The sequence below is a fragment of the Pantherophis guttatus genome, chromosome 3, assembly GCF_059756535.1.
Source record: "Pantherophis guttatus breed Tessera chromosome 3, ASM5975653v1, whole genome shotgun sequence".
Taxonomy (NCBI): Eukaryota; Metazoa; Chordata; class Lepidosauria; order Squamata; family Colubridae; genus Pantherophis; species Pantherophis guttatus.
Window position 1 is genome coordinate 160,730,935 of NC_142065.1, and position 22,501 is coordinate 160,753,435.

Genomic DNA, 22,501 nt, shown 5'->3' on the forward strand with positions numbered 1-22,501 from the left:
TTTTTGGAGTAGTACCATAAAATTATATATCAATGGAAAGATAATTTAATCAAGAATGTAATGCAATAACTTCTATGAAGGATTTGCTATTAGAATAGCAGTTACAGTATAAAGAAGAAAAGTGAAACACTTATAAAAAATGAGATATACAAAAAATATCACCCTGTCAGTTAATAGTTGGGTAACCTTTAGCATGAATCATGGCCTTACAGTGTCTTCCCATGGAGTGAACCAAGTCTTTTAGTTCTGCAGCTGTTATAATGTGAAACCAAGATTGAATGATTGCTTCTATTAACTGGGTTTTATTGCTGTGTCGCTTCTGACTAACAAGTTTCTTTAGCCAGCTCCATAGATTTTCAATTGGGTTAAGGTCTGGACTATTCCCAAGCCATTCCAGCAGTGGAATATGATTATTTGAAACTCCAAAAGAAAGTGGTGTTATTAGCCATCAAACCTCAAAAATATACTTTTACCAAAAGATTTCCACAATTTTGGCCACTACTGTACCATTTCTATATACAGAGAAGATCATAAGGAGGAATGCAATATTATAATATTAGAAGTCATATGAATGCATATGATACAATCATAGGACTGTGCATACTTGGAAAGGGATTTGGAAAAAGTGTTTCAGGTATCTTGCAAAGACAGCACAGCTCTATTATTCATTGAGACTGAGGGTGACTTTTATCAGACATCTACAAGGAACTGAAAAATGTATGACACTGTTTCAAGAGTTGTACTAAACCTAATGAGTAGACTTTCCTGTAAGCCTGAAAAAAGTTGGTCTGCTTTAATGCACAGCAGAGAGATACATGAAGTCTAAAGCATTTCTTCAAAATCATTTTCAATATATATACAGCATGATACTTGGCAAGAATATATGTAAATTTTATACCTTAATAGCAACAAATAAATCTCTTGATATTTCAATCCTTCTAATCTGGGCAAAGATAAGTCCTCTTATTAGATTCTGCACTTTTTTCAGGCTCATAGGAAAGTCTATTCATTAGGTTTAATGTCTTCACTTTATGATAGTGAGTACAATACTGCAAAAGAAATGTAGGGTAAGGCAACTGACTGATTTCCATGTAAGTAGAGATAAATGGAACTGTAAACTGCAATAAAGGTAACTTAATGTTAAATGTGTTTGGGTTTGGTCTCACTGAGAAAACTCAAAAAGCATTTGTGGTTGTATACTGAGGTTTTTGGCCAAAAACCACAGCAGAAAATATTCCTTCATATATTTCCACTAATTTAATTTACCAACAAAGAGCCTACCTTAATTTTTTCTGAGAGTTGCCTTTAGAAATATAACTACTGACATTAGATACAAATATCTTGTATGAGAACCCGTACTAAATGTAAGAATAGGTGCAAGAAAGCGCTGTTATTTTCTACAGTAGAAATGATTTTGAAAAGGCCATGTATCTAAAGATATTCGGCTTTGGCATTTCTATTTAACAGCATATCGCTTGAGATGAAGTAAAATTCTAAGAATTTATTAGTATGAAAGGGAATCAATTATTCTTTCTAAGAGATGGTAGACTAGCATCAATATTTCTTTTATTGCTGCTCACAACTGAAACTATTGATCATGCTGTGAAGTCCTAGAGGGGACAAAGGTGACCTGCTGTCCTCCATTATTTTGGATTTCAATTCCTATCAATCACAGGTCAATGGCAGTAGATTCTGGGAGTCTAAATCATCTGGAAGGACCCAGTGATTCAATTATCTTTTAAGCACTTTTCTTTTGTCCCTCCCTTTCATTGCCCAAATTTCTACTTTTTCAGAAGCAGAGACAAAACAGGAGGTTTCACACAAAAGGTGTTTGTTTAATTCTAAGCTGAGCATGATGGTTTCCAGAAAAAAGAGTGTCATTTTCAAACTCAGATTTAGAAAGACACTGGTCTGTCAGCTGTGCTGCCCTTAATTAGCCTCTTCATTTGGGAAAAATAGAAAGTTTTGCTGATGAAGGAGACAGCTGAGTTAGACGTACACATCAGCAGTCTATGTAATCTTAAATTAAGAGTTTGGCAAAGCTTGGAAGTTTTTAGGTTGCTGCATTAAATCAAACTTTCTAGAATGCAGTTTCTAAAAAACATTAGTAAATATCTTTCCAGTTTCATAAAACATTTGATTTGTCTGGATCACTGCTTTATTTTTGAAACAGCTAACTCAAAATTCTCAGTTTAGCTCAGTTGTAAATTTGGAATAACAGAGCTTTTGTTGTTCAATGTTTGGATCGTAAGATTCTTTTGGGTATCAACGTAATAAATAATAATTTGGAACAAAACAAACATTGTAAGCCATATGTACTTACCCACAGGAGACATTTCAGGAACTCCAGCAGTGTAAGGACCATCCAGAAATTTAGGCTCATTGTCATTGATGTCCTGAATCTTAATGACGAATTCCGACTCGGGCTCCACGGGTTTATTTGTCAGTCTATCTAGTGCTTGTGCACGGAGGGTGTAGTAGGCCTGCTCTTCCCGATCAAGCCTCTTTGTAGCATGAATGTCCCCCGTGTTCTCATCAATAATGAAAATGGAACTTGCCCCCTCTCCTGACAAGATGTATTTGATGGAGCCGTCTCCTTTATCAACATCAGAGTGAAGCTGGTAAAAAATTGATGAGAGATGAGATTAACGTACAAGACAGTTGGCGATATGAATATATGTTTAAAAATAATCTGCATGTCATGCCTTAGTATATGAAATTGTTTGTTCTTGGAAAATTAAGACAAAATGTTGAATGTGCACAGCATGTGACAAATGATAGGAAGCTTTCAACTAACTCCCCTTTGTCAGGCAGTCCCATGTCATACCCAATCTTATTTTCAAAAGCTGTCATGTCTGATTAAGCTTTTTCTGAGAACACAGTTGATTTGACAAGCCTTGGTAATCTAATGCGATTTACTCAAGAGTAATCCTGATAAAGCCAGCTGAAATCCTTTGAAGAAACGCAACCTGTGCTTTGCGTTCCTTTGGGGATCAATGTACCTGCTTGCTACCTAAAACGTTAAATATTTAGGTTTCTCCAAGTCATGAAAAAAATAAAACAATGAATCAGCATATAGTCTCCATCCTCCTTTATATTTATTACAGTGGTTTATTAATAGGAAGTATGTCTATTTCCATTTTGAAAGATCACAGAACTGAACAGGAAGCCGAAATAGTTCATCCTGACATCATTAAATATTTTTATTTTATAAAGGCAGCATTTATAAACTGTAAGCATGAAATAAATGTTATCACTGTATTTAGGTAGAGATAGTAGCTATATGATTGCTAATCTACTTCATCAAGTTTCATTGTGATGTCTTCTCCAAATCCGTCACAGGTTTAATCCTAATATGCCACTCCCATCAAAAGACCAAGCTTTTGAGGGCACACTCTGTAAGTACAAACAACTTTCCGTATGTTAGGCTGTTTGTAACCTTCAATTAAGATTTTTGAAGTTTGGTTCATCAAATATGCTAAGTCAAATAATTATGTACAAAATTTCAAAAGATCTAAGCCCCAGAGCTCACTATAACATCATTGCAAAAAAGACATTAAGAGTTGTCAATCTTATTTTACGAAGTTTTCTCTCTGGTAATGCTATACTTCAAACTAGAGCATACAAAACTTTTGCCAGACCTATACTTGAATACTGCTCACCTGCCTGGAACCCTCACTGTATTTCAGACATCAATACATTAGAGAGGGTCCAGAGATATTTTACTAGAAGAGTACTCAAATCCTCTGCTCGAAATAAAATTCCCTATACCACCAGGCTTGAAATTTTAGGCCTCGATAGCCTTGAACTATGCTGTCTACGTTCCGACCTAAGCTTAGTTCATAAGATTATTTACCAAAACGTCCTACCTGTAAATGAGTATTTTAATTTCAACCACAATAACACAAGGGCTACCAATAGATTCAAACTCAATGTAATTCGCTCTAATCTTGATTGTAGGAAATATCGCTTCTGCAATAGAGTAGTAAATGTCTGGAACACTCTACCTGATCCTGTTGTTAGTCTCTCTAATCCCCATACCTTTTACCTTAAACTGTCTACCGTGGACCTTTCATGTTTTTAAGAGGTCCCTAAAGAGGCATGCATAAGTGCGCCAGCGTGCCTATCGTTCCTGTCCCACTGTTCCCATTTAAATGTACTAATTTTATGTGTTTATGGCTATGTTTTGCTTATTTATTTCTAGTTATTTGTGCCATTTTTTTTCATGTGTCCATGTCTATGTCTATACTGTTACTTGTTTCCTTGTACTTGTTGATAAATAAATAAATAAATAAATTAAATTAAATTAAATAATTAAATTAAATTAAATTAAATTAAATTAAATTAAATTAAATTAAATTAAATTAAATTAAATTAAATTAAATTAAATTAAATTAAATCTGGGATCCATTAATCCTGTTGAAGTGAGATTTCAAATATCCTCGGATAAGTAGTATTTGCAAACTTGTGGTTATTGCAAATGCCACCATAGTCAGTTGCAATCGCAATGGGGATGATGTCAGAAGTCAAAAAATCGTTCCCAATCCCACTGCTTTTTTGTCCCTTCCCCTATGATTATTCTGTTTATCTTTTTAGGCAAAGCAGCATCTCTGAAAGGATAACTCAATAGGTCATGGGTTTTCTAGTAAGAATTGAAATCCACAATTCCTAGATTATATCAATCTGGAAAAAAAACTTTATGCAACTTTTTCCATATATGTATGTATGTATGGTATAATATATGTATATATATATATAATGAATACTCATGTATTCATGTATAGATATACAAACACACAAACACACACACAGAGAGAGACAGAGAGAGGGAGGGAGAGAGAGATATGTATGTGCACATATGTGCACATACACAAAAACAGTCGTGCTTCATGGAAAAACATGTGAAACACAAAATATAGTTTACAATTTAAATAATGATTAAATACTTACTATGGGCAGGAATATTCTATTAAAGGGATTAAAATAAGTGTATTTGTCAAAGGGTAGAAGAAAGAACAAGAGAGTCTAATACCCTAGACTTAATCCCCAGAAATAAGAAGGAATTGGTTGAAGAACTGTACATTGAAGAAAGTCATCACTGTCTCTATGAAATTGTAAAATACAGAGCAGAAAGAATAAAGAACATTGTAGCCTGCATACTAGACTTTATCAACACAGTTTTTGATGAACACCGAAGGAAGGTAGGCCAGATATAGTGGCTTGTAATACTGAAGGATAAAAATGATCAGATAGGATGGGAAGTTCTGACTTTCAGAGGAAGAAGTGGCAGACTGAAGACAGCTATATGAAAAGTGGAGCCAATAAGAAAGTTCCAAAGAGCCAGGGAGTAAATTGGCTCTTTGGAACCTTCTCCAGAGAAAAAGAGGACAGAAGATTGCCAACGTGCACTCCAAACAGTTGCTCCTTGTACTGAAACCCCAAGGCAGCAATTCTGAGCTCTGGGAGACAACAGAAAACTTGCTCAAAAGTCAATCAGTGCCTCTGAAAACTTTACAAACCATCTTTTCTAAGCAAGTTTGGAAATTGCTTGTTAATGCTTTCAATTTTATAAAGACCTTTGAATTGACAAGTATGAAAACGCCAGCTGAGTTTTCCTTCAGTTCTTAATGAAACAAAATTTTAATCAAAAGTTTATTTAAATTTTTTTAAATGAAATAAACAGCAAAAAAGCTAAATAAAACAATAATATTAGAAATGGATTACAGATATAGATAAATTTGTAATAAGATTTTGTAGTTAATTATAAAGAATTCTTCTCATGAGAAGTAGATTTGTTTGGATTTTTGCAAGACAAAATAAAATAAGCAATTTTAAAAAGTGGATTGTAGAGGGAACTATAGATTTTAATTAAAGAAGAAAAATAATTTAAAAAACTGATTAACACCTAATTAACTAAGACATAAATCAATACAAAATATTGAAAATATTAAAGGACACTTTTGAACAATTCAATCGGAATTTAGTATCAACAGTGTCAATAATAATATTTGCTTCTATGGATACAGCATGTTCAAAAGACATTACAGAAGAAATAGCAGATGATGAATAAGATTTATTTCAAAGATAGAAATGAATCTGCAAATGATGGGCTGTGGGAATGAAATGGAAAGGAATGGTTCATTGGGCATATAGAATAAACTGACTGATATTTGAAAACTCAAAAGGAAATAAAAATAATAAACTGAGAGTGATCTGGATATATTTTTATATTGGAATTACAAAAGAGGCTTGTTAAAGCTTTGAACAAACTTATGAAAACAGACAAAGAAATGAAAATAATCAAATTCTAAAACATAACTTGAATGGATTAAAGATTAAGACTAGTAGAAGAAAAAGGAAGGAATATAAAGTTGGCTTATTTGATCAAGGTTAAAATAAGATATATTATCATTTTTGGTAACCCTTAAAGGAATTTCTGCTGACATTAGGGCTAAAAAGTTGATGCTTTATGGATTTGTCTGTAGATCAGAGATTGGATATGAGATGAAGAGATAATTGGCCATAAAAAGTGAGTGAAGTATTACAAAACTTGTTTATATATGTAGTGATAAAGCTTGAAAGTCACTTCTTTATATATTTCATTTCTCTCTTTACTAGATTCTTTTATATTGCATTTTTCTTTCTCTTTTGCACTTTCTATTCTTTCTCTTCTTCCTTTCTTTTAGCCTGTATTGGATTTTATTATTGTAATTAGAATTTATCTGTCAATCTGTCTGTCTGACTTGGAAGGGAAGTTTTATGAAATGAGGTCCTGAGAATTGAAATATTCCCACAAAAACAAGAAAAAATAAATTCAATATTTGGGCTTTTTTCACACTATCTGTGTTTTATATCTTCTCTTTATAGCTCTAGCTTTATAGCTTCTCTTGGGGTTTTTTTTTTTTTTTTGGCTTCTCATTTCTGCCTTTTTTTCCCCTTTGAGTGTCAATTCTCTGCTATTTAAGCTTAGGAGTTTTCTTTTCATAATTTTTTTGTTATTGCAAGTCCTTAAAATAAAAGTTGGTAAATATCTCACCCAATTTCAATGTTCTATCCATACACAGCTCCTGCACAATCTTGGTTTCAGGGCCATGCCTGCTGCCATTCAGGGAGAGCTTGCTTCGGTCTTAACAAGGAATTTGCGGATTCCTCATGGTCAGTGAAGCACCTCTCCATCCTTCACCATCCCTACAAGATGGCTGTGACCCCAAAGGGTCTCCTGGCAGCGGTTACCAGCTGGATTTTCGCGGGGCTCCTTTTGAAAAGTTATAAAAGGAACTAATTAGCAAATAACTAAATCTTACTAAAATTGATTATTGGATTATGGATTGGAAAGACTGGAAGAATTTAGAGGACTAACCTGGACAAATTTAGACTTGGACTATTAATGTTATGTAATAGAATATTCTAAGAGGCAAAAGAAGAAAAGGTCAGAAGAAAAGAGAGAAGAAGGAAATAAGACTTTAAAATATGGACAATTGGGGAACTATAAGGATGTAAACTATTATGAAATAAAATGTGGGGCTTTGAAGGTATAACTATGGGATTGATGTAACTTGATTAAATAGAAGTTTCTTAAATATTTAGATATTGGAATAATAGAAATAACTTTTTATAAGCTGTATTAAATCACTATAAAATGGATCTAGAGATGTATGAAGAAATATTGTGCATGTTAAAAAGGAAAAAGAGGAACATGATATTGAAGAAGTAGATGAGAAACTAGAAAAAGCAGGGGAAGGGGAGAATAAAAATGAAAAGCAAGAAGTTAGGAACAAAGAGGAGAAGAGACCAATAAGTAAAAGACAAATACATAACATCATAATTTATAATGGTACAGAGAGAAGAGAGAAAAACTCCTTTAAAAAACAAAAACAAAAGGAAGTTTTGTGGATGGGTGTTCAAAAAAAGAGCAGAAAGTGGCAAAAGGCACCCTGAAGAGAAAGTTTAGTAGACACAAAAAAATTAAAAAGAGATACAAGATTCTAAGAGAGAGAGATAAAAGATTGACCAAAAAATCAATAAACGATGGAATTTTAGAAAGACTAAGAGCTGATGGATAATGAGAAAATGGGAAAACCCCAAAACCCCAATAAGCTTCAGGTTAGTAGATGGTAATTTAAGACTAGACAATTTAACTGAAGTATTAATACTAACAGTGTGTTAAAAGATATTGTGAATTTAAAATATTAAGGATTAGAAATGGTGGGGACTTGGAGATATACTCCCATGATGGATTGAATATTGTTAATAATTGGTGTTATTTGTAATCCTATATATTTTATATTTGGAATATTGATGTTATGGTGGAATAATAAGTGATTTTTAAAATATTGAATGACAACGTTTACTAAGGGATAATAAACACAGAATGTGAAGAAATGTTATTTATGCTTAGATGAATTAAAGAGAAAATGTAAAAGGAACATGAAATGAAACTTGTATTGTTTGAAGTTGGAAGATTAGAATTCTACATACTATTTATATTATTATTGTTAACATTGTATAAAAAAGACCTGACACAATCAATGTACTGTCCATGAAATATGTATGTTTATATTGGAAAAAATAAAAAAACTAAAATTTAAAAAAAAAAAGAAAAAAAATAAATTAGCCAGCTTGGATATATTCAGAAAGCTCTAAAATGCTGAAAAGAAATAAATAAATGATGGGAAGTAGAAAGAAGACAATACAAGATACAATTGACTTATGATGGGAATTGGGATTCAAATTGCTATGACCAAGTGATATGGCCATAAAGCCCAATCATATTGGTTAGTGACAGCAATCCCTGCAGTCCCAGTTATCAAATCCCATGGTTGTTAGGCAAGGCAACTTCCTGCTGGCTTCTGTCACGTCAGCAGATAATGAAGCAGAAAGCTGAAAGTACCAGGTTTGTTTGTTTGTTTGTTTATTAGATTTGTATACCGCCCTACTCCCGAAGGACTCAGGGCGGTGAACAGCCATGAAATAAAACATATAAATACAAAATTTAAAATAGAAATAAAACAAGTTAGATAAATTTGGCTGAACCATATTTAAAACCCCAATAATTTAAAACCAAATTTAAAATTCCCATTTAAAAGAGGAGAAGTTTAGGTCAGGCCGGCTTGCTGGAATAGGAACGTCTTCAGCGTGCGACGGAAGGTACGCAGATCCGGAATCCTCCGTATCTCGGGGGGGAGCTCGTTCCAGATAGTAGGTGCCCCCACAGAGAAGGCTCTCCCCCTGGGGGCCGCCAGTCGACATTGTTTGGCCGACGGCACCCGGAGGAGCCCCTCTCTATGGGAGCGTACTGGTCGGTGGGAGGCTATTGGTGGTAGCAGGCGGTCCCGTAGATAACCAGGTCCTAAGCCATGGAGCGCTCTAAAGGTGATGACCAAAACCTTGAAGCGCACTCGGAAGACCACCGGGAGCCAGTGCAGCTCGCGCAGGAGAGGCATTACATGGGAGCGCCACGTCGCTCCCATCACCACCCGCGCGGCCGCACTCTGCGCCAGTTGGAGCCTCCGAGTGCTCCTCAAGGGGAGCCCCATGTAGAGAGCGTTACAATAGTCCAGACGGGAGGTGACGAGGGCATGAGTGACCGTGCGTAACGAGGTGGCTTGCATTCAGACAGGCAGGGAAGAGCATGCAAGGAAGACACTGAAAAGGACAGGGAGGGTGTGCAGGCATGTGCAAGGAAGGCAAGAGTCAGGAAGGATCTGCAAGGGTACAAGGGAAATGCAACAGGGGTCAGGTGGCCAGGGTGCAAGTGGCCAGCGCAGAGAGACTGCACAGGTGAGGGAAACTTACCTTAATGACTCTCAGAAATTGTCTACTTGTGCTCTCCTCCACCTGGCAGCATATATTTGCCTGCCTGCCTGCCTGGATGCAAACCACCTGAATTCTAGACAACCTCTATATCCCTCCCTAACTCTAACTCTATGATATTTGATTCTTAATATTGATTTTATTAACATTGAATTGTTTATGTTTGAACTCTTCCATGCATTCATTCTTTAAAATTCTGTCTGCAACTTTTTTCTTCATAACCATGGACAAAAAAAAGCAAAGAATAATAACACTCTCATAATGTTCTGCTACTTCATCTTTAATATACTGATATCCCTGGTCTCATTTTAAATTATTTTTCTCCTTCTCTGCCTTATATGATATAATGTAATTAGAAGGATGGATATGAACAGGAAAAAAAAGACTCTGACAGAGAAGAAAGATTACCATCTGGATTGTCAGGCCAAAGCCTAAAGATGACATAGTGACATCTAATTGAACCCTTATCCCTTATACCTAATGGACAGAACCTTGCCAAACTAAAACTATAAGATTCTGACCTATTAGATATATCCTAAGAGATTCTAGAGTGTGGCTTCTCTAAATTTCTTCCTCTCCCATCCAGCTCAGGACTGAAAAGTCTCTTAATGTGAGCTTCTCTCTGGAATGCATTGTCTCCTCCTTGGGAAAGCTCTATGCTGCCAAGACTCACCTCCACTGCTTCTCCAGGTGCACATTCCATCACAGGATCAAGAAAATGCACAGTGCAAATCAGTTAGATGATAAGCTAGATCCAGACTCAATGCAAAGAGCCATTATCATTTCCATATGATAACCCAAAACAGGTTATCATATGGAACCTGAGGTCCATCAGATGCTTTCTTTCAACTATAATATTCACCCATCAAAGTCAATGCACATAGAAGGAGCTGACTAACTGTTCAGACCAGAGAATTATCATTTTAAGGTTTTCAGGTATAATTTGGCTTAGGAAAGGTGTCAAAAGTTTCAGCTGAGCCACAGAACTTGTGAAGTTGTTCCTAAAGTTATCCATGGTTCTGCCACTGTATCTACAAGATGCTAGTCTAAGCCATCTTCAAGGCTCCACATCATGGAGGAGTACTATTAATATTTTCATATTAGATAATTTGATCTGCCTATTTCCAAAATAGGTATTTTGGGGATTTCTTGTCAGACACCATTGTATGATCTCATACAAAACCACAGTAATCTCAAGCGATTTTATTGTAAGAGTTTATGTATTTTCATGTAAGAGTTTAAGCCAAATGGTGGATCAGGAACTTATTGTTGACCAGCCAAAAACACAATAAGCATAGTCAGGATACTACCTGTAACTCTACCTTTACTGAAAGTTTACATTAACAGAACCTTGCAAGTCTGAAATTATCCCCTCACTTTTACTCTCCTGAAAACTAGGGAGGGTCCCTTCTGAAATGCTTTTCTTTCAGACTCAAATTTTGTTTATTAAACCATTGTCTGGACTGCAAATCTTTTCCCTACTTCCCAAGGTTATTCCCACATTCCATTACACCTGTAAATAATGATGTCATGGCACATTTTCTTTTTTTAATAAAAAAAAATCATTTAGATTCATGGTTACTTTAGTTAGAGATACCTTTAGATTCAGTTAATTCAGTGCCAGCACTGAATGATGGATGATTCATGATCTGGAAGAGAGTTTAATGGATCCTTATTTTTCCTAACTTTTTTTTTTATTACTTGACTTCTCTAACGATATCTTTTGGGAAACTGAGTCAGCCAATAAAGTGCATCCCAGTAGCAAAAGAGAATTTCTGTCACTAGAAATTACTTATACCTCATCTTAAATTTTCTACAGCCAGCACATCTTTGAATTGGGATCATTTGAAGAACTTAGTTTATTTGAGAAATAAAACATAGATTTAAAAAATCCCATGTTAACTAAGGGGGTTCCTGTTTCACATCTGCATTACTGATTTATAGTCATGACTTAAATTACTGTATTTGCTTTCTGTGCACTTATGATAGCAATTAGTGTATAACACTTTAATGAATAATTGCTACTCAGAGAACTAAAAATATTATAGTTTAGTTTGATCTCCAAAGGCTAGCACTTCTAACATAATTTTAGGACTATATTCTCTGGGTTTTCAGTAAAAGTTCTTTTAAAAAGCACAGTTCTGTGCTTAAAAACATTGATCCATTTTTTGTTGTTTTGTTTTACAATTACCATGGGTTGGCTCATTACAAAATTAGCTATGTTCCCACTGCTGTAAAAAATACTCTGAAGAGTTTTGCAAATACTATTTTTGCCTGTTTTAGTAACAAGAAGAGGAAAATAAAAGGACATGACAAGGGAACAATGTATTATCAAAATATGTTGAAATGAGTCAGCTTCATATTTTCTCAGCAATTTTCATAATTGTCATAGTTTAGATACACCCCCCACACACACACATACACACATATACTATCTCTCAGTGTGTGTATTACTCTATAATGATATAAATAGATTAGGACAGGTATTTTCAGCTTTCACATGTCTTAAAATTGAAATTCTAGATTATCCAATTAGCATAATCAGCATCCACTTAGAGAATTCTGTAAGAAACTTTTTTGACATACAGTGTTAGAAAAACATCTTCCCTTCTGGTCTTTATAAATATTGGTTACTTTCATACCACTTTTTTTTTTTTTTTTTGTCATAAAGCAATCTGTAAAGTTTTACAAAAGTGATGGATGACTTACAGCAGATAAACCTATTTAGAATATTAGAAGGGGCATTTTTTAAAGAAAACAACTAGAAAAATAGGAGGAGGAAAATAAATGGTTTGAGCACTGAAGAACATTTATTATTCTGAAGGTATTTATTGGGAATTGGGAAATGAACATTATAAAACAGAATATAGCCACTTTTACAAGCTCACAAAACTGATGAACATATCTTCCCTATATGGAACTGAAGAAACAAAAGGTTGGGTATACTTAATCTAATAAATAGAATCATCCTGGAAGGAGGAATTAGCCATGAGGTTTACATTTATATAGCATATGTGAAAGCGTCACAAGCAGTAAAAGATGAGATTTGCTTCTCTCTTTTTCCAAAAATGGTGCTACTTGCTTCTACTAATCAAAGTCTTCTTATGAGGTTCTTATTTCAGATGTCATTGTCCATTACAACAGGATTCAGATCAGCTCCTCTCTATGTTTTTGCTATACACACTTTTAATAGTCCTTCTAGGGTGTAATTAATTCTGAGCCCACAGTCTCTTATTCAGACAACTTTCCATAGCCAGCAAATTATATGGACATGATTCAGGATGGAAATAATTGCAAGGATTGGTCTGGATTTTAGTGAATTGATTGTGATGATGTATGTCTGGATACATCAGTGATGATGTATCACTGGACATCACATTTGATGAAGTGAAGGAAGAGACAAGGGAATATAATCAGTGAGGTCAGAGTGTGTCCATTTGTCAGAAGAATATTGACTGATTATTGATAAAGAGGAAAACAAAATCAGAAATAAGACAGAACGAAGGGGGTTATTCCAAAGACATTAGCATTATTCATTATTTATTTTAAGTGCTTAGGTTCTTATGGCCACTTGTATTATTCAGCATAAATGTATTCCAAAAATATTAACTTTCTCTAAATTGTAATATTATTCTTTAGATTTACCTTTCAGTAATATTGGACTAAGTATCTATCACTGTTCTACAATTAACACCCCAACCCCCACAAACACACATACAATTGTGTGTTTGTTTTATATTGCCCAAAATATCTGAGATACAATCTGACAACTGATTTAGGATATGAATCAGAATGTGAATGATTGGACACAACTGCATCAGTCTGCTTCATGACTGAAAAATCTCAATTGAGATTTGAAGTTTTATTAAAACTATAAAACTAAATTTAGAAATAAAACATTGAGAAGAACAGAAATTTTCCATACTAGTCTCAAAAAAATAAAGCAAGCAGCGTGTAAAATAAAAAGGGCTGAAAAGAATAGTGACTCAGAAGGTCTGTGTAACCTGTTCAAATTACATAAGCAGCTATTTTCCCCCTTAATTTCACATCTGTATCACCTTCAAGACCATTGTCATCATATGTTTTCCAGGAGAAGATTTGATGTATCCTCAAAGAGCCGGCATGTTGCTGAAGTGGAGAACACGACCAGGCAATGAGCATAGCTTCTCTGGATAAGAAGAAGCAAAAGAGAGTGTCCATATGCAGTTTGGAAGACAATTTCCTGTGAGGAAGCTTGCAGAAACCCTACAGGTGATTCAAAGAAAGAGCACCAGAAGCCAAGAAAGAAGGATCATGTTCCAGCCTCAACAGATTAGACCGGAACTGATCTAATACCACTTTCTAAAATGCATTTGTATTATAACCAAATAAAAGCTACAGAGATCTATGGAGCAGCTGAGAAATTACACCTCCTGGTAAGTGTTCCTTTGATACAGAGTGTGAATAAAGCAAAAGACATAAATACAAGGATTAAAAAATAATCTACAACAAAAAGCTTGGAATTGGAAGAACTGGACTAAGAAAATTTAAAATGATTAATAGTTTTGTCTAAATTTGGATATTGCTTATTTTAAATATTAAGTATACTGTTCAGGTCTTCCAAGTGAAATGATTGGGGGATTTTTATAAACAAAAAAAAAAAAAAAATCAAGGAACTGGTTTGTTGTTTTTTTTTAATTTGATTTACATGCCGCCCTTCTCCGGAGACTCAGGGCGGCTTACAATGCGTTAAGCATTGACTCTGAGCAAAGATTGCAGAACACGTCAGTTAGGATTAATAAATTAAAAAGATGGAGAAAGGGAAAAGAAGAAGAAAAAACAGGAGAAGAGCTCTCTTTTGGCAGTTACTTTCCCTTGTTGAACAAATTCAATAAAGGGAGGGAGGGAGGGAGGGAAGGAGGGAGAGAGAGGGGGGGATGGCTATTATCAGAGAAGCAGTGAGAAAAGTGAGAAAAGGATCACTAAACTGCATTACACCAGGGATGTTACAAATAATGTTGAGAAATGGAGAAAGAATATAAAATCAGTAACAACTTTACTGGCTGAAAGATTTGCAAATATAGAAGACAAAATGAATAAAAGATTAGAAGAATCTGCAATACAAATAATTGAAGATGTTAAACAAACTGAGGGAAAAAAATGAAGATCCTAGAAAATAAGCTGGAAATAACAACCAGGGAAATGAATGAAGATCTGGATGTGGGCATCAACAGAAGCCTGTGGAACTTGAAGTACTCAATGCCTTCTGAGCCGCTAATTCAGTCACTTGTGTTTTAGATCTAGGCTCCTCCTGACATGGTCCTGGGTGGTAATTAACTCCTCCTTGAAAGAGGCAATAGTTCCACCAGCTCTTAAGGAAGTGGTGGTGCACTCCCTCCTCAAAGGACCATCACTCAACCCAACCAAGCTGGACAGTTTTTATCCATTTGACAATCTGCCCTTTTTCGGGAAGGTGGTGGACAAAATGGTTGCATGGCGATCACAGAGGACCCTGGATGAAGTGGTTTACCTAGACCACTTTTAGTCAGGGTTCAGGCCAGGGTTTGGGGCTGAGACAGCATTGATCACACTCATGGTTGACTCTGGTGGGATTGGGATGGAGAAAGTACATCCATCCTGTCTCTTCTTGACCTCTTAGTGACATTCAATAGCATTGATCATGGTATCTTTCTGGGAGGACTTTGAGATATGTGGGTGAGGAGCACTTTGGTGTGCTGGTTATCCTCTTTCTTCCGCTATCATTTCTGGTTGGTGTTGATGAGGGGGGAGAGGTCCATCCCATGACCCTAGTTTGTGGGGCTTTGTTCTCCATCCTCTCCTATTTAATATCTACATGAGGTCACTGAGCAAGGTAATCCATTGGTTTGGGGTGAAATATCATCACTTGTGACATCCAGCTCTATATATCTACTCCTGAGTGATGCTGTGGATGTCCTATACCAGTCTGGAGACTGTTCAGGTCTGGATAGGATGAAATGGGATAGGACTCTACGCAAGCAGAATTGAATTGCTGTGGATATTTGGACCCTCTGGAGACAAGATTCTTCCATCTCTCATTCTGTATGGTGTAACATTGTCCAGACAGAACTGCTGCACAATCTGCAGCTCCTCCTAGACTCACAACTCCTGCTTGAGGAACAGCAGTAACTGTGGTTAGGAGAGCCTTTGTACATCTTAGGTGGTGCATCAGTTGCACCCCTTTCTGGACCAGGAGACCCTGCTCACTATTACCCAAACCTTTTTAACTTCTCACTTACTGTAAAGTGCTCTACTTGTGGTTGCACTTGAACAGCATTCAAAAACTTAAATGCAGCTACATAGGTGGTAAATGGTGCCAGCTATATGGCACATGTAACACTATTATTATTGTGTGAGCTGAACTAGTGTTGCACTGGTGTTGCTGGGTATTATTCAAGATGCTGATTGTCACCGTTAAAGTCCTACATGACTTGGGATCTGGTTACCTGTCTAATCTTCATTTTTCCAATAGTCTCTATATCCAATTGGATCCAACATATTGCAGATTCCATCAGTCAAAGGGCATCAAAGAGCTGGTGGGGACTAGATTATGGTGTTTTTCTACTCAGCTCCTGATTTATGGAATATTTTCCCCTCAGAAATTAGAATGGTGCCAATTCTGGTGGCTTTTCACAAGACTTCAAAAACTTGGCTATGTTCAAGCCTGGGGCTCAATCTGTGTTAAGCCCGTTTCTTGGCTTTACTGTTAGTTAATTTATTTTTTTATTTATTTTGTTTGTCAAACATGTACAAGATAACAAGTATAGGTATAAACATAAACATAAACAAAGGAAGTAAGTACAGATAAATGGGGACAGTAAGACAGGGATGTAGGCACACTGGTGTGCTTAGCACGCCCGCTTTATTGACCTCTTAGAAATGGGGTGAGGTCCACAGTAGACAGTTTGAGGTTGAAGCTGTGAGGTTTTGAGGCTGTAACAATGGAGTCGGGTAGAGAATTCCAGGCGTTGACCACTCTGTTGCTGAAATCGTATTCTCTGCAATTGAGTTTGGAATGATTTATCTTGAGTTTGTATCGATTGTTTGCCCATGCATTATTGTGATAGGTAAGATGCTGTAGCAGACAATTTTGTGTACTATGCTTAGATCAGACCGCAGGCAGCACAGTTCCAGATTGTCCAAGCCCAGAATTTCAAGTCTGGTGGCATAAAAGATTATATTGTGAGCAGAGGAGTGGAGTACTCTTCTCATGAAATACCTCTGGACCCGCTCAATCGTGTTAATGTCCGATATACAGTGTGGATTCCAGGCAAATGAGCTGTATTCAAGAATTGATCTGGCAAAGGTTTTGTATGCCCTAGTTAGTAATATAATGTTACCAAAGAAGAAGCTTTGCAAGATTAGGTTAACAATTCTTAATGCCTTTTTAGCAATGCTGTTACAGTGAGCTCTGGGGCTTAGATCATTTAAGATGAGTACTCTTAGGTCCTTGACAAAGTGAGGACCGTTTATGAGATTATTTCCGCCCACTTGTATTTGGTGTTCTGATTTTTTTTGCCAATGTGTAGGACAGAGCATTTATAAGACCATGGAGGTCTTTTAGCCCAACCGCAGGAGACACTACACCATTTAAGACAAATAGTTGTCCAATCTCTTTTTAAAAATCTGCACTGATGGAGCATCCACAACTTCTGAAAGCAAGCCATTCTACTGATTTAATTGTTATGTCAGGAAATTTCTCCTTGTTTCTTAGTTGGTTCTTTTCTTGGTTTAGTTTTTGCTTCTTGTTCTGCCTTCATCTCAATTCCTGCAACTGTTCTTCATATGTTTTAACTTCCAGTCCCCTAATCATCTTTGTTGTTCTTCTCAACACTCTGCTAAAGTCTCAACATCTTTTTTACATTATAGCATCCAAAACAGTTTGCAATATTTCAAGTGTGGTTTTACGAAGGTATTTTAAAGTGATACTAACACTTCATGTGATCTTGATTTTGTCCCTCTGCTAATGCAGCCTGGGACTGCTCACATAATGATTTTTTTTTAAAAAAAATGCTGAATAAAAATCTTCACCAGGGCCAGAGAAACAATCAAAATAGCACACAATGAGCTTCTCTGGAGAAAAAACACAGTTATTTCCATTCAAAAGAGATTCTGTAGAATTGAATCAGTCTCAGTGAGCTTGACAACAGTCCTCCAAACCAACATTTAAGAATTTAAAATCCAGACAACTAAATATTTCAGATAAACTATGAAAAGAACCAGTAACATTACAATGAATAAAAGTGACAGAAGGTATGTAAACATGAGATAATTCAGAAAGGTATATTTTAATGAGCTGCTAACCCCTTGTACTTGATGCTTTATAAATAGCTGACTTTAGAGCTTTGTTGTAACTCAAATGTAAAAAAACTACACCCACAATTTTATATAAATACCATCAGTTAGAAAGTACTATTTAAATCAGCCTTGATTTGAAATGAAGTGAGATTCGGTACAAATGACTCAACAATATGTTCAAAAGATTCTGTGCAATGGTCAAATAGGTAAATATGATTATGTATTAGAAGAATAAGCAATTTTGCAGAAGGCATCCTTATCATGAAAATCACCAAGGTCTGGACAATTGGCAGTACTGTATTCGATCATGAAAAGCTCTTATTTATAGAGAGGGAGAGAGAAAACTTATTGGACAGAATCTCTCCAAGCTTCTCCAGTTTGAGTTTGAAAATATTTACAGGTAATAATCATTGATAAGATTGTGAAAATGTGCATTATATTGTGCATTATACAGTGAGCCACCTCTTCATTTGAGTCAGATGCCCATGAAGATATTCCTTTAATTTTTGAGAAAATGTGGAATTTGCAAAGTGTCAAGCCTGGACAGTATTGTGAATGGGATAAAATTATGAAAGCCACCTTTGCAATTGCCCTCATAGCTGGCTCATCAGGTGTGAGGCCTCGCATTGCCAAGCTGCAGTAACATTTCTTATTATCTGTCCAAAATCTGCTTAATTGTTGTTTCAAAGTTTTTGAGAAACTGCAGTGTAGCACTTCAACATGATAGTGATGTGAAATTCAAAGAAAGAAATCCATGTGAATACACAATCTGTGTGTCGCCCCCCCCCCCAAAAAAAAAAAAAAAAAAACTATAACCATGATTTTATCTGCTTAAAGCTGGGTTTTGTATTTTTCCCCTATGGGCCAAGCTTTGTGGAGATATGTCATGGACAAATGCTTCAAAAATGGAACATGGACTTCTAGTAGAATGTTTACTAATGTAAAAAACATTAGTAGAAAAGCCTATTGCTGGACAGGGCACAAAAATATGTTTGCACAGACATATTTTTTGTGTGAGATGTAAATGATATAAGTCATTGCTTCCCATCTATAAGAAATCTTATCATTACTTTGAGAATAAACAATCATTTGTCTATAATACACATGCACACATTCCATGTGAATGTGTTAACACTGCTTCAGTTTCAAGATATTTGCAGCTAAGGTTGTACAAAAAATAGCAGGAAAAAATGAATAAAAGAAAATTAACTACTAAATTAACTAAAATTAACTAAATTAACTAAAAATTAACTAAAAAATGCATTCAAAAAGGCACAGCCAAACCAATTTCTCTTTCTAAAATCTGAACCTAGCTTTTGGCAGTCTGAGCTAAGAAGACTTACAGGAAATATTGATTTTACTAGACTCTGTATTATTTGTATTATTATTTTAATTATTACAGGATCCCTGTAATATTACTGAAATAATAACAGCTGCTGAACCACTTCTGATTCCTTTAGGGTTCACAAGGATGACAAAAACAAAGAAAAAAATAATAAAGCAGGAAAAAAAGACTAACTGTAATTGCTAAAGAAAAAATTCATTGCAAATAATGCTGCCATCTCTTGGGTAAAGTCTGAGATATAGAGGCCACTCACTCTTGAAGATGTTCTGGCACAGTTTATAGAAGTACCTGGTAAAGCAAACTAGACTTACCTCAGTGGGGAGGTTAAAAATAGTTAAATATAGTTAAATAGTTAAAAATAGTTCAGTTTCAATACCCCTGAAACCCCCTGCTGTACCTGGTTTTCTACTATAATATTCTTGTAATTATATACGTGAATAAATAAGCATGTTGCAATCTAAAGCATGACCTGTATTTTTATAAATAAGATCCCCAGATAGACTTTAGAAACTTTCTTAGGAAAGAAATTGAAGATGGTGTGAACCCCATAATTGAATAATAATTGAATATCTCATCCCAATGGGATTGGCCTGCTCCACTTGTGCTGGCAGAGGAGGCATGCCGTGAGCCCCATTGGTCTGAGTATTCTGGCTAGCAGTTTCCAGAAGAAGAACCTTCTCTGCCATTGCACCTGCTCTTTGGAGTGAGGTCCACTCCATCTTGCCCTCCAGAGTGAGGTCCGCTCCAGCTCTCCTGACCTTCCTTAAGACCCTAAAGACCTGGCTCTGCCAGTTAGCTAGGGGCTCCAATGAGGGAGTATCACAGTAAAAGTGGTTGATACATTAACAACAGACCCCATCTCTCCACATCCTACTCCCACCCTTCCCACTTCCAAAACATCAAACATATGAAAAAGTAGTAAAATCATTCTACAAATTTCAAGAAAGTGATAGAAATCAATCTTGCACCTTGTCCTCCATATAAATAGGTGGTTGGTGCCTAGCTATGCTCTTTATGGCTATTACTTTGAGGACTTGCTGAAAGTGTCACAACATCTTTCCAAAATATCAAATATGCTCATCAGCCTCAAAGGATTTGGTGACAACTGTACTAGTAAGCTTCTAAACTAATCATCATGGCTATGTAGAGAAATAGAAGAGGACTTTCCAGAGTAAAAAGAATGAAAGTTCAGGTATGTAGAAGAAAATAAATGAATTCCCAGGATGGACATGCTTCCAGAATTGCTTGGTTTATAATTCTAAGTATATGTCAAAATCCCCAAGCTACTATTTTATACTTGCCTTTGGTTGGTGTCCTGTAGGGTTCTAGGAAAAATCAAGGTAGATCCCACAAGCCTGAAATCAGTTCATTCTTCAGTCTGACCATCTAATCATGCTTGTATTGTGTGTAGTACTTGACAGCATAGGGAAGAAATGTCTCCTAGCACAAATCGAACTGCTCTATCTATGCTGCTAGCATAGAAAGACTTCTTTCTGAAACTGATTTCTTAAAAATTTTCAAGCAATATTCAAAGCCCATATATCTTGTAAACAAAAACACATTGGGTTTTTTTTAACAATTGCCAGTCTTTATTCAATTAGTCAATTTATATATGCAAATGAGATTTTCCAGGGAATATGAAGCATTCAAATAAATATGTTAAGAAATGGATTTTAATATTCTGAAATATATGTGTATGGGAATGTGGGAACATTTGACAGATACTAAGAATGATGTACAAAGAAGAGTTCTCATGAAAATGCATCAAAACCAATACTTTTTAAAATTGTTTATAAAGGACATTAAGGATGATCAGATAAAAAAGCCAAGTTTGATGATGACATTAAATTATTCAGGCTTGAAAAGTTCAAAGAACTGGGTGAATGAATTTCAATTTAGTTTTATGTTAACAAATGCGTCTCAGAATCATGTGGAAAGCTCAGTGAAAATATCATTCTAGTTTTCTATCTATGAGTTCTATGTTAGGGATCATTAGACAAAGGATTGTAAATAAATTTCCATTAAAATTTATTATAATTTTTTGATGTATTGTGTTGCAACTTCAGACTATGGTAGAGCAATATAAGAGGTTGAAAATGACAACCAAAAATTTTAGAGGAAAGGTTTAAAATTTATTTTACTTCAGAAGAAAAGTAGATAACAAAACAAAGTGTTCTCTATCTCTCTATTTCTCTATCTATCTAGTATGAAATGGAAAATGTGGAGAAAGTGAAGTTTTTGTTGTTACTATTTCTTCTTGCCTACCATGTTTGAAGATGAGTACATCACACAAAATTAAATGAAGGAAGATTCAAGGCCAATCAATGGAAGCATCTGTTTAGAAATTCACAAGTAAACTGCCAACAGTTGGTGAAGATCAACTTTAAGAAGAGACCCTAAAAGAGACTAGACATAATTTGACTATGAATAACTGGCAATCTTAATTACTAGATATTGATAGCACTATCACAATAGTGAAATTGTGATAGTGGTTTTGATATCACTAGATATAGATATCACTGGGGGATTTTAAGAAGAGACTAGACAGCTACTTGTCCAAAACGAGCAAGACTTCCAAAGTCCTTCCCAGCTCTATTCTAACTGCTTGAAATGATTACTATATATCTCTTTCTAAGTTCTCTCCATCATTTAAATCTTTAAAACTGGTTGCTAGAAGGTTATAACTGAACTTCTGTCCATTGGGCCACAGGTCTGCACTAAATTGACCACTCTATTGCTGTATGCTTGTCTGTAAGTACAATAAGTATAGGATAGAGAATATCCATGTGTTAACATCCATGTACCTATTTGTAGGAACAGAGTCATATTGTATCATATTGGTCTTAATAAAATATTTGGTTTGCCTCTTTAAAAAGTTCCTCAGATGAGACTTGATCACATTATTTTGTATGGAGAACAACATAATTAAGTCAAGTTGTGCATCTCTGCGTCCATAATGCTGTAACCATTAACAGACACATCTCTCTTGCTTGGGCTTTCTTTACATCCATCTGAGCAAGTACTGTA

General features: G+C 35.5%; 1 protein-coding gene across 2 annotated transcripts in view; it reads right to left on the bottom strand.

Annotated features, from left to right (window-relative positions):
- LOC117672607 (cadherin-7) overlaps window positions 1-22,501 on the bottom strand; it is a 133,271-nt gene that overhangs the window by 56,249 nt on the left and 54,521 nt on the right. For both annotated transcript variants that reach the window (XM_034429388.2, XM_034429387.3), the window contains exon 3: window positions 2,324-2,618. In XM_034429388.2, coding sequence (XP_034285279.1) covers window positions 2,324-2,618 — 295 coding nt within the window. The remainder of the gene's footprint in view (window positions 1-2,323; window positions 2,619-22,501) is intronic.